We start from the raw sequence: 12,658 nt of genomic DNA on the forward strand, positions 1-12,658 counted from the left end.
GGCCTGCGCTGCACAGTCTGGGCAAAGGTTCACAGAATGTTAAAGGGACACAGGGGGACATTTTGCAGGGGGGGCACCAAATGATCAACCTGGCAACCTGGCACTTATGTAACCAAGGGTCTGACTGGGTGAAAGGTTGGGATGATTGTGCGGGTGGGGGGAGGAGGGAGAGAATGAACATAGTGTGTCTAAGTCAAGCAAGAAAACAGGGTGGTTAATTGTTAAAGAAACACAAGAGGGAAAGGAATTGCACAATTCCTTTCAGATCATAATCTGAGTACTGTATAGGTGTTTGGAGTGAAGAATTAAGTTTTGCCCTGGAGCAGAAATTTAGCTGCGACACTGGAAAGTGTTGGAGAGAATAATATGTCTCCCTATTGCTCTGAGGTCAGCAGTTGCAGCAGAGCAAAATCAGGATTGGGCTCATGACAAACAGGGAGAAGGGAGTTAGGGCTTCATCCCATGTTGAAAGAAGGAAGCATCTTTTGGCAGGTGGCAGTGGGTTTCCATCAAGACTCAGCAGAGGGAATGGGTTAGCATTCTCTTCCAGTGTGCCATGGACCTGATCCCTCCACATGGTATTACTTTTTCAAAAAAATTAAACGAAATATGTGAAATGCATACATGGTACTTAGGGCAAACTGTATGCCAGACTTGCGAATCGCAAGTGAGTAGAGTGCTTGCACTCAGTTCCTGTTTTGGGGGGTTCAAATAGGCATCTGGCTGATTACTGTGAAAACGGGATGATGAACTGGTGAGGACTTTGGCCTGATTCTGAACTCTTCCAAAGTTCACCTTAAAAATCCCGAATGGTGACAATACAACATTTGAAGGACACAGAACATAAGTCACACCAAGTAGTAACACGGGTGGCGCTGTGGTCCAAACCACTGAGCCTCTTGGGCTTGCTGATTGGAAGGTCAGTGGTTCGAATCCACACGACGGGGTGAGCTCCCATTGCTCTGTCCCAGCTCCTGCCAACCTAGCAGTTCAAAAGGACACTGGTGCGAGTAGATAAATAGGTACCGCTGTGGCACGAAGGAAAACAGTTTTTCTGTGTGCTCTGGTTTCCGTCAGTGCCCCATTGCACCAGAAGTGGTTTAGTCATGCTGGTCACATGACTCGGAAAGCTGTCTGTGGACAAACGTCGGCTCCCTCATCCTGAAAGTGAGATGAACGTCGCAACCCCATCATCGCCTTTGACTGGACTTAACCTTTTTACCTTTACCTAGTAGTAACATCACAAAAGCTTCTGGTTACTTATACCTCATCATCCTAAGAATTCAAGAAGTTTTTCAATGTCAGCAGTTAAGACAAGAGAACATGCCTTCAATATATTAAACTTCTTTATTTTAGTTTTGGCAGTTTCTATATTCTGGATTTCTGGACGGAAACAAAGCTTTCCTGTGTTTCGGCAATAAAAAATGTTTTTAGTTCTATATGCATCAGATATGTCTATTAATAAGGGAGCTTCAGTACAACATAAGAAGATCCATATAATGAAAATTGTTGTGTATGCATGTTTGCAATGCTCTGTTTCATGTTTTGTAAATCTCCATGTCTGCAAAATTGTCATTCAGGGCTGCAAATGAATTTCGAAGCATATGCCACAGAACAGGAGTCTGAGTTTCAATGGTCTTGTGATTCCCATTATTTCTTACTGTTAAGAGTAAGGCATCACTGAAATCTCATTGCTCCACAAGAAATAAAAAAATAACTTTATCGTCATTAAAGGACAAGTCAATCACTTGTCTAAACAAGAACATAGATGTCAACAAAAATTATGAACAATCGTATGCATTTCTAATCAGAAATAAATGCCCTTGAGGTCAATAGCTCCCAGGGGTATAGGACCACAGCCCAAGAAAATGCTACTTAGAGAAAACACTAATGCAACTTAAAGAATGTAGCCCCAAATCCACAAAAAAGTAACACTGCCTTTTGTGCAGTAGTCATTAACCCCAAAAGTGCTTGATCTTCCTACATATACATTGAAAAATACAAAGGAATTGTTGCTTGTTCATGTAAAATTATACAAATGCTGTTTCTTGATGCTTTGGTCTCTCATACCAGGTGAAGAACAAGCTTCAAGATCATCAGAAGGCTATGTTTAAAAGAGAGAGAAAGAGAGTGAAATTAGCAAGCATGCTGCCAGTTGAGACATGAAAGATACATTTCCATATTTAGGACTATGTGTACTCTAATCTTTTTTTTAAAAAAACAAAACCCTACACCAAGGTAACCCAAAGTCCCTGCTCAGAAAAGCTGAATTCTGTGAACTGCACAACTATGCAAATGTTATTCATTTGGTGGTTATTTAGTTAGTGCATTTAGTTATTCTTCAAATCATAGAGATAAGAAAAGAAAAAAAAGGCTGGCCATAACTGCCCCCTACCTATCTCCCCAGTTTTACAAGGCACTGATGATGTTCTCTCTCTCTCTCTCTCTCTCTCTCTCTCTCTCTCTCTCTCTCTCTTAAATTTTCTGTTTTACAATTTAGAATACTCATTTAAACAACCTTAAAATATCAAAGACTTCCGTTCTTCTCTTTCCATGGTTCATTTCGCCCATCATAAATCCCTGCATATTTTACATAAACTAAACCATTCAGTATTCCATTACATCCATCAAAACTTATTTACACTGTTGAATTTATCTTAATGCTGCCAACGTTTTCGAGTGCACACAATTTCCCCCCAAATATTCAATAAATTTTTCCAATCTTCTTGAAACGTTTGTTCTTCTTGTTCTCTTATTCTATATGTTAGGTCTGCAAGCTGCGCACATTCCACCAGTTTAAGTTGCCATTCCTCTTTATTTGGGAACTCGCTCGTTTTCCATTTTGGGGCTAACAAAACACGGGCGGCAGCAGTGGCATACATAAATAACCTTTTTTGACAGCTGGGAATTTCCGTCTGGATTATCCCCAACAAAAAGGATTCTGGTGTGTGGGGTTTTTTTTAAAAAAAAGTACTTTTAACCTTCCCCCCCAATTCATGATGAATTATTTCCCAATACTCTTTGACCACATATGAAAGAACATTCCCTCAGTCTACTGATGATGTACTCTCAATCCTAGCTTCCTACTTTTAAAACACAAGAAACTTGCTTATTTGTTTTAAAGGTCAGGAAACTATATCTCCAATATAAAATCTATATTGGAAACTGTGTCTCCAATATAAAATCATGTACCTCAGTGTAGCTGCAAAATCACAGAACACACAGAATTTGGTCTCAGAAAACTATGAAATGCCGTGGTTTCCAACCAGCAAGAGGCAAACTTTCCCCAGTATCCTGCTGCTCCCTGAAGCCAGCTCCGAAGGGAACAGTGTGGAAGGAAAAGTGCTAGCAGAGGAAAAGTTGGGATCAACCCAAATCGCCTCCTGTTCTTCTGGCAAGAGTTTCTGCCATGACCTCACAGATGGACCCTTTCTGCTTGTGTAAGGGACAGTCTGGATGCAACCGCCACAACTTTTGTCACCTAAAAACTAGTTCTATAATCAAGAGACAGATTCACAACCAGCAGCTCTCTGACCGTGGTTTAAAGTTGTGTGCAATCTTATGCTTACTTACTCTGGAGTAAGTCCCCCAGTGTTCAGGAATGCTTGCTCTCTCAGGTATGTGCTGACTGGACTGCAGCTGAGTAAAAAAGGGGACTCTCTCTCTCTTTATTTACCTACCTGAGGCCTGCTATGATTCCAGCTGGCATTAGCTTCTTGGTCCTCTTAAACCTCACTCCCATTACAACTGTCAGGAGGAAAGCTGTGACTGCAAATATACATACAAGCATTAGTTTATTATTAATTCTATGGGTTTTTTAATGCTGCCTTTCAACCATGTTTCCAGGGTAGTTCACAACAACAAAACATAACAACAACAGGGCGCGCTCAGTGGCCAAGGAGATGGAAGTTGTGGTCCCAAAAATCTTGAGGGTACCAGACTGCTCTATCCTCATGATGCACAGCTCTGCAAGGCTCAGGTGAGTGCTATGCAGGGTGGATAAAAATCAAAGTTTTTCTTAATTAAAAAAATCAGATTTTTTAATTTAAATTGGATTTTTAACAATTTTAATTGGAAATTTAAAATTTAAATTGGATTTTTAAAATAAAATGCTTTTGGAGGAAAAATCTTTCTAAAGATAGTTTTCTATTTAAGTTACATTATAGTCCAAAGGCTATCCATCAGGAAATAAGGATTTGTTTTAAGTTTTTCATGTGTGCTAAAACTCAGTCTGAGGTTTGTTTGTTTTTCAAAAAATGTTTAACCACATCAGTTAACAAACATGGATAAATATGCTATAATATGAGTGTTTTAGGTAAATAAATTGTTTAAATTGTTATTAAGGAAATGATTGTTTTTCTCCTTCCAATAAAGTACAGCAGAAAAGTTGTCCAAATATAAACAGATATCTTATCAAAACTCACAATAATTTCATAATTATCTGTCTAAGTATAACCAGTAATTTTTGATATAACTGTAAAAACTACTCTGAAAATTAATTATTCCAAAAATGAAACCTTCATCTGGTTGTAAATATTAAGATTATACCGGCAAGAATGAGCCTTTCTGTAAAAAAATGATTTAAATCTTACTGACTAGTGATTTAAATCATGATTTAAATCGTGATTTAAACTGATTTGATTTAAATCAAATCCACCCTGGTGCTATGTAAATAGATTATAGCTCTGCACATGGAAGAGCTGAACCATCGATTAGTGTTGCCAAATGCGAAACATTTCCTAACATTAAAGAAAACATGGGAGCTGCTTTCATCTCAGCCTATTACATTTACTCACTGGAAGTCCAAATGCTCCCTGGAGCCAAATGAAGCCGTTAAAACTGGAGGTGACTGACTATTTTGAGTCAATACCTGCAGCTGTTACAAAGGTACTTCCCATTTTACGGCTATCTGTTTTCAGTTTATGATCATTTGTTTTAGGATGACTACGTTCAAAGCAAGATTTCAATTTCCTCTTATAACTTGCCGTGCACTGCCTTTTCCAGAAAGCAGGATACTTACACAACGATATCTTTATATCTCTGGGGTCGTGAGTTACCCAATATGCTCCATAAGCAGCCATCAAGCCGAAGAACAGTCCAGCCACCAAGGAGATTTTACTGCCTGTAACAATGATATCACAATAGATCAAGCTTAGAGGGAGAAAAAGGAAATATGCAGAAAACAATAAAACTAAACGGAAATGCTTCTACAATGTCTTTTTGAAATATGACGGTCACAGGGTTTCTGGATTTCAGTCTTGAAACCAGTTTTGTGCAAAAGTGCTATGTATGTATGTGAGAGAGAAAATAAATATACAAGATAAATTCAAACACATCTTTAAAAAAATACTTTAAAAGAAGGAGCACTTTTGGTAGGAGAAAACGCTCACGTATTAATTTAGTTTCTTTTTATAGTCAAGTGAAAAGCAAGCTGTCTGGTTTATAAAATTCCAGAATCATACCTCTTAAATCACAACATATTCAATACATTTTGAGTTCTGCTCCTTTAAACTTATCTGGTTCAGCAAAAACTCAAAATCTGGTGGGGTGCCCGCCAAAGTTGGATTTGGCCTTACCTGAAGACTAAATCAGAATTATTAAATGACTAGGCTCGTCTCACATCACTCACTCTGGTAAAGTATAGACAGAAAATGAACTTTTGTATTATGATGGCACTGAGGGGAGTAACCCCGTCTCCTCCAGCCCTACATATTTATTTATTTATTCATTTAATAATAATGATAATAATAATGATAATAATATATTTATACCCTGCCCATTTGGCGGGGTTTTCCCAGCCACTCTGGGCAGCTCCCAACAGAATATTAAAAACATGATAAAAGATCAAACATTAAAACCTTACCTAAACGGGAAACTGAAGTGTTTCACATGATTCTTACTACACCACTGGAATGTGATCCAAGACAGAGTGGGAAAGAAGACTCCATTTTGTGTGTGTGTATTCTACAATTCCAGTGCTTACCTTTGCGAATATATCCTGCAGCACCTCCAAGAGCCACAACCGCAGCATAACCAAAGCCAATCCAGTCCACACTCATGATGAAAAATCTATAGGGCAGAAAACCAAGTTACCAGTGAGAATATAGAAAAACTCAGGGGAAAAGAGGGAAGAGGGGGAAAGAGAGTTATGATCCAATGTTCTTGTGAACACCCAACAGTTAAAGGAAAACACATTCCTGGACATGGCGATCAGCTTTGTGACTTAGGTAAGAACCCCACCAAACCAACATGCACCCATGGTCAGGTCTGCAAACTGGAGGATTAGAATAAATCCTGTCTCTCATTCAAGCTGTCTTAAGAAACCAGTCTCCATATTACAAATACCAGAGACAAAGTGAGTTTTTGAGCTCTACAGCTAGACTGGCGACTGGGAGTGGCCACCGAGACCATATAACACTGGTCCTGAAAGACCTACACTGGCTCCCAATACATTTCCGAGCACAATTCAAAGTCTTGGTGCTGACCTTTAAAGCCCTAAATGGCCTCGGCCCAGTATACCTGAAGGAGCGTCTCCACCCCCATCGTTCAGCTGAGGTCCGGCTCCAAGGGCCTTCTGGCGGTTCCCTCCCTGCGAGAAGTGAGGTTACAGGGAACCAGGCAAAGGCCTTCTCGGTAGTGGCGCCCGCCCTGTGGAATGCCCTTCCATCAGATGTCAAGGAAATAAACCATTATCTGAGTTTTAGAAGACATGTGAAGGCAGCCCTGTTTAGGGAAGTTTTTAATGTTTGATGTTTTATCATGTTTTTAATATTCTGTTGAGAGCTACCCAGAGTGGCTGGGGAAACCCAGCCAGATGGGTGGGGTATGCATGTATAAATGAGTGAATGAATGAATGAATGAATGAATAAATAAATAAAAACAGTACGGTGCAGTCTGCCCTGTCCTGCCACTGTACTCAAAACTGCTCTCCACATGGTAACAGCAGCCTCTGCGTGGCAGGTGTTAAGGGGCAAACTAGCTCTTAGCGGAGATGGATTGAGGGGGGCAGGACTGGTTTGCCAGCAGTGGGGGGTGCTGAGCTGCAGTGGCGTAGCGTGGGGGGTGCAGGGGGGGCCGGCCGCACTGGGCGCAACATCTGGGGGTTAGTGTTAGGGTGCGCAAATCCACGGGTTAGGGGGCGCAAATCCACGGGTTGGGGGCGCAAATTACTTGCCTTGCCCCGGGTGCTGACAACCCACGCTACGCCACTGCTGAGCTGAGAGGGCGCCACTGGGGACACTGCAACAATGGCAAACAATGGAAGGCGAGAGCCAGGAGAGGGCACCGAATTTCAGCGCTGCTGAAATATAAAAGCCCAAATTCCGCCACTGCTCTTAGCTAATTCTAAGGTACCTTGGCCCTTTATCCCAAACTGCTCTCCAGAGCATAATAAACCTAACCACTTGCCCTACAAATCATGGAGATTTTGCAGTTTTTCCAGGCTGTGCACTGGCCACCCAACATTCTTCAAAAGTCTAACCTGGAGGTCCTGGAGGTCAACCTCCTACCTAGCAATTTAACTTCTGAAACTTTTTTACTCTGCTTCCCTGGGCCAAATTGTTTTTGTTATTTACTTTTTCAGTTTGCCCTTGGATACAAGCTTCCCTCCCAAAATGACCAGAAAGGGGAGCCCTGTTGCAGAATCCGATTGTAAGACTACAACTCCCATCAACCCTAGAACTAGCAGGACCAGTGGCCAGGGACGATGAGAGTCGTAGTCAAAGAATCATGGAATTTGATCTAAGCCTCTGCAGTGAAGGAACTTCAACTAAAACATCCATTACTGATGGCCATCCAACATGGGCGTAGCCAGGATCTATAATGTTGGTATGTGTGGCAGAACTGAGCTATCAGCGATGTGATTTGTCAGTTAGCGGGTGGCGCTGTGGGTTAAGCCACTGAGCCTAGGACTTGCCGATCAGAAGGTTGGCAGTTCGAATCCCCGCGACAGGGTGAGCTCCTGTTGCTCAGTCCCTGCTCCTGCCAACCTAGCAGTTCGAAAGCACGTTAAAGTGCAAGTAGATAAATAGGTACTGCTCCAGCGGGAAGGTAAACAGCATTTCCGTGCGCTGCTCTGGTTTGCCAGAAGCGGCTTAGTCATGCTGGCCACATGACCCAGAAGCTGTACGCGGCTCCCTCGGCCAATAAAGCGAGATGAGCGCCGTGACCCCAGAGTTGGTCACGACTGGACCTAATGGTCAGGGATACCTTTACTAATATTTTTTATTTATTTAGGGGGCGGAGCAGCTCCCCCCCCCCATGCCGTCCAACCTCTGCTCAAAAATCTCCTCTGGATGGAGAACCCACCACGTTTGGAGGGAGCCTGTTCCACCTGCGGACCCAAGGCTGAGAAAGGCTGCTCTGGACTCAGGATGACTTTGCGCAGCAGCAGGAAGATAACCCGTACATGTGACACCTCTTGCAAAACGCGACCTCCGCCGATCTTCTGAGCGCGTGCAAAAGTTTCAGTTTGGAAAACACAGGCGGCGCGCCTGCCACGTTTTACCACCAGCTGAGAGGCATTATCTGGGCGCGCCGGGCCTCTCTCTCTCCCCCGCCCCCCCAGCCCAGGTTTTCACCCCCAAATCCTGCAAGTTTCCCTTTGCTCTTTCCGCATATCCCTGGTAGCGGGGACGAGGCATCTCCCTTTTGCCCCTGCAAAGAGTTCACGCGAAAACGACACCCGGAGCAGCAACAGGGAGTGGGAGGCACCCGAGGAGCCCTCGCCGGAGCAGGAGGAAGTGACGGCTCTGCAAGGCCCTCGGCCCTGGCCGGGCTTGTCCATCGCGGCCCGGCGGGCTGCCATAGGCCAGGCGAGGCTATTGCACCGGAGAAGGGGAAGGAGGGAGCTCCAGCCCTGGCTGGCGCGCCCTGCTGTCAGTCCGGTGCACGGTGCGGGGCATGCAAAGGCGGCGGCTGTTGCTGCTGCTGCCACCTGGCCCTCTCCCTCCCAGGCCCCCATCTCCCGGGTGGGGCGGGGGGGCGCCTAGCAAGCCTCTGCCCCGCGCGGCCTCCTTTCTCCCGCTGCCCACTTACCTGGCTTCGCAGTGCGGCCAGCGCCTCCCCTGCCTTCGGGATCCGCCTCCGCCTCCATCCGCATCTTTGCGCTCTCTTGCGCGCCTCCTACTGGCCCAGAGTGCGAGGGAGGCTTCGTGGGTGGGTGTGCCTTCGCGGGCCTCTTTGCAAGGCAGCGACGGCCCTCGGAGGGGCGGGTTTGCGAGGGGGTGTGGGGTAGGGTGGGGGTAATTCCGAGCCCTTTCTTAGTACGTCCTCTTTATTTTCTTGCCCGGGTTTTTTGCTCCTTTGACCGAGGCCGGAGCGTTTCAAGGCAAGGCAACAGCGCCACCACGTGGGTGAAAGTAAAAAGCGAAAGTGCCAAGTCTAAAAGGAGGTGGTTCGAAAGAAGTCGGTTTAAAGAAATCAGTGTAAACTTGCAGCCTTTCTCAACCTGTGGGTCCCCAGATGTTGTTGAACTACAACTCCCATCACCCCTAGCTAGCAAGGCCAGAGCTCAGGGATGATGGGAGTCCAACAACATCTAGGGACCCAGAGGTTGAGATCAGGTGAGACCCAATGCATATCCGCCAACATTTCTCCGATGAAAATAGGGATGTCCTAAGGAAAAGTGAGGGACGCGGATGGCACTGTGGGTTAAACCACAGAGCCTAGGACTTGCTGATCAGAAGGTCGGCGGTTCGAATCCCCTTGACGGGGTGAGCTCCCGTTGCTCAGTCCCTGCTCCTGCCAACCTAGCAGTTTGAAAGCACATCAAAGTGCAAATAGATAAATAGGTACTGCTCCTGCAGGAAGATAAACGGCGTTTTCGTGCGCTGCTCTGGTTCGCCAGAAGCGGCTTAGTCATGCTGGCCACATGACCCGGAAGCTGTACACCGGCTCCCTCGAACAAGAAACCCCAGAGTCGGCCACTACTGGACCTAATGGCCAGGGGTCCCTTTACCTTAGGAAAAGTGGGACATTCTGGGTTCAAATCAGAAACCGGGGCAGCTTCTGTAAATCCAGGACGCTCCCTGCAAAATAGGGGCAAATACCACCTGTGCCTTGCTGAACAAGTTCAGTACAGTGGTACCTTGGGTTACAGACGCTTCCGGTTAGCAGATTCTGCTAACCCAGAAATAGTACCTTGGGTTAAGAACTTTGCTTCAGGATGAGAACAGAAATTGTGCGGCGGTGGCGTGGTGGCATCGGGAGGCCCCATTAGCTAAAGTGGTACCTCAGGTTAAGAACAGTTTCAGGTTAAGAACGGACCTCCAGAGCGAATTAAGTTCTTAACCCGAGGTACCACTGTATATCAATTCCACAGCACGTCTCCATATCTGGTCAGTGGTGAGAAGACTGGTGCCAAGCCTAGGCTAAGCCAGTGTGGCATAATGGTTAGAGTGCTGGGCTAGGACCTGGGAGACCAGGGTTCAAATCCCCACTCGGCCACGAAGCACACTGGGGGACCTTGGGCCAAACACTGTCTCCCAGCTTTACCTACCTCACAGGGTTGTTGTGAGGACAGCATGAGGAGAGGGAGAGCCAGATATGCTGCCTTGATTGGAGAAAAAGTGGTGGGATATAAAAATAAAAAATAGATAATGTTCCACCTATGAAAAAGGACCTGTAGATTCTATGCAGTCTAACACTGTGAAAAAAATTTGTGTGTGTGTGTTATGGATATGCTCATGAAACTGCCAAAATAGATTCCCAAATATAAGTTCCATCTCAGCCTTCTCCGATAAATCAGCTGATTAATGCCGATGAATAGACAAATGCATCATCAAGCTGCAACCAATTAAATCTTGCACCCCTATTATTATTATTTCCCCCTAGAGTCCGGACCATATAGCATAGGGCATATTTGCAGACCTTGGGTGCAAATGCTTTAAAATAACTAGAACAGTCAATTAATCTTTCTTCCAAAGAAAAACATTGTTCTTTTTCTTTTCTTTGTTTCTGCTTGGCAATCCATTTTTAAATTATGTTCCCAATTTATTTGTATTCCTACTACCACCAGTAACTCTAAAAGGATTAGAGAATAATTGTATAATAATTGTACAATAAAATTATACAAGTTGGTGGAGGGAGAAAGTGGATGCAGAGAAGTTTTCCTCCCTCTCTCACAATAACAGAAGCTGGTATCATCAAATAAAGCTGACTGATGGGATATTCGGGACTGGCAAACGGAAATGATTCTTCACACAATACATCATTAAGCCAAGGAATACACTTATCACAATGGCCCCAAGCTTAGATGTGGCTAGACACATTTGTGGAGACTACTAGTTATGAGGGCTATATGCTGCTTCTCGGCCATCTTCTTTGGCGATCACTCATAGCCGAGTGAGATTGGCTTCCATGGATATGTTCTTAACAGTCTGTCCGCAAGTGACAGTAGAGTAGGGTTACCAGACATCCCCGGTTCCCAGGAACAGTCTCCGGATTTGCAAATCTGTCCCCGGACAAATTCCGTGCCCAGAATGTCCCCAGATTTGCAAATCTGTCCCTGGGAAATGTGGCAGCAGCAGCCTGGAGACAGCCTGGTAGGGCAGTTGGCTCTGGCTGGCTTCAGGAGCTGCTCGCTGCTGTGGCACCTGCCATTTTTCCTGCGCCACAGCAGCAGGCAGCGAGCAGCTCCTGAAGCCAGCCAGAGCCAACTGCACTACCAGGCTGGCCCCTCCTGGGCTACAGCAGCCCTCCCGTGACTCCAGAGCCTCTCCTGATCTGTCAAAAGGAAGTGGGAAGGGGGAAGGAGATGGGGGAAGGCTTGGGAATCAAGGGCGGGTGGTGCGCCGTTGCCCAGTTTTAAAAAGAACTCTGCGCATTTATGTTTCGCAGGGTGCGAAATAAGGGCTTTGCACCTCTATACAATATGCATGTGTGCTTGGGCCCAGGGTCTTTTGTCTCACCATCCCCACTACTGACTCCCTGTTGCTACTCAGCTTCAAAAAAAAAAAAAAAAAAAAAAAAAAAGTGTCCCCAGATTCACTGAAAAAAATCTGGTAACCATACCGTAGAGGTCAATTCCTGATCTGCACATCCTTCCACAGTGGGGAAGTCCAGTGTATGTGGCAAGGGGGTGGGAGGTTTGATGAGGAAAAAAAGGTTTTGAGATCATTCAGGCTGTTCTGTAACCACAAGGATATTTCTTATATTGAAAATGCATTGTACTATTAGATAAGGAAGTGTGTTCTTTCTTTCCCTATAAGCCTTTGCCTTTGCTTGTTTGAGAGAACAATAGGGTAAAGGTAAAGGACCCCTGGACAGTTAAGTCCAGTCAAATTCCAGGCTGAGGGAGCTGGCGTTTGTCCACAGACAGCTTGAGGGAAGCCACAGTGCACAGAAACGCTGTTTACCTTCCCGCCACAGCCATACCTATTTATCTACTTGCACTGGTGTGCTTTCGAACTGCTAGGTTGGCAGGAGCTGGGACAGAGCAACGGGAGCTCATTCCGTCATGGGGATTCGAACCGCCGACCTTCTGATCAGCAAGCCCAAGAGGCTCGGTGGTTTAGTCCACAGCGCCACCTGCATCCCTTTTTAGAACAGTAGTTTCTCTTTGTATGCTTGTAACGAAGGAGGCTCAGGTAGTTCTGAGACAAACACAATCCTATGGGCTATTTCCCCACAACAATCCACAACTATTGCTCATGTAATG

At 45.1% G+C, this 12,658-nt stretch overlaps 1 protein-coding gene across 2 annotated transcripts; it reads right to left on the reverse strand.

The window, feature by feature from the left end:
* Positions 1–1,328: 1,328 nt before the first annotated feature.
* On the reverse strand, positions 1,329–9,255 carry TMEM14A (transmembrane protein 14A). 2 transcript variants are annotated; one of them, XM_083730974.1, is made up of 5 exons: positions 9,037–9,255; positions 5,984–6,069; positions 5,021–5,122; positions 3,681–3,768; positions 1,329–2,104 (listed from the first exon to the last, which is right to left on the reverse strand). In XM_083730974.1, exons 2-5 carry the CDS (start codon positions 6,057–6,059, stop codon positions 2,065–2,067), a joined length of 306 nt encoding a protein of 101 aa, XP_083587100.1. In that variant the 5' UTR covers positions 6,060–6,069; positions 9,037–9,255; the 3' UTR covers positions 1,329–2,064. The 2 variants fall into 2 exon arrangements, with proteins under 2 accessions (XP_083587100.1, XP_083587101.1); XM_083730975.1 differs by lacking the exon at positions 9,037–9,255 and adding an exon at positions 8,308–8,525.
* Between the last annotated feature and the right edge of the window lie 3,403 nt (positions 9,256–12,658).

Source organism: Podarcis gaigeae, assembly GCF_964106915.1.
Source record: "Podarcis gaigeae genome assembly, chromosome: 3".
In the NCBI taxonomy this organism is placed as follows: domain Eukaryota; kingdom Metazoa; phylum Chordata; class Lepidosauria; order Squamata; family Lacertidae; genus Podarcis; species Podarcis gaigeae.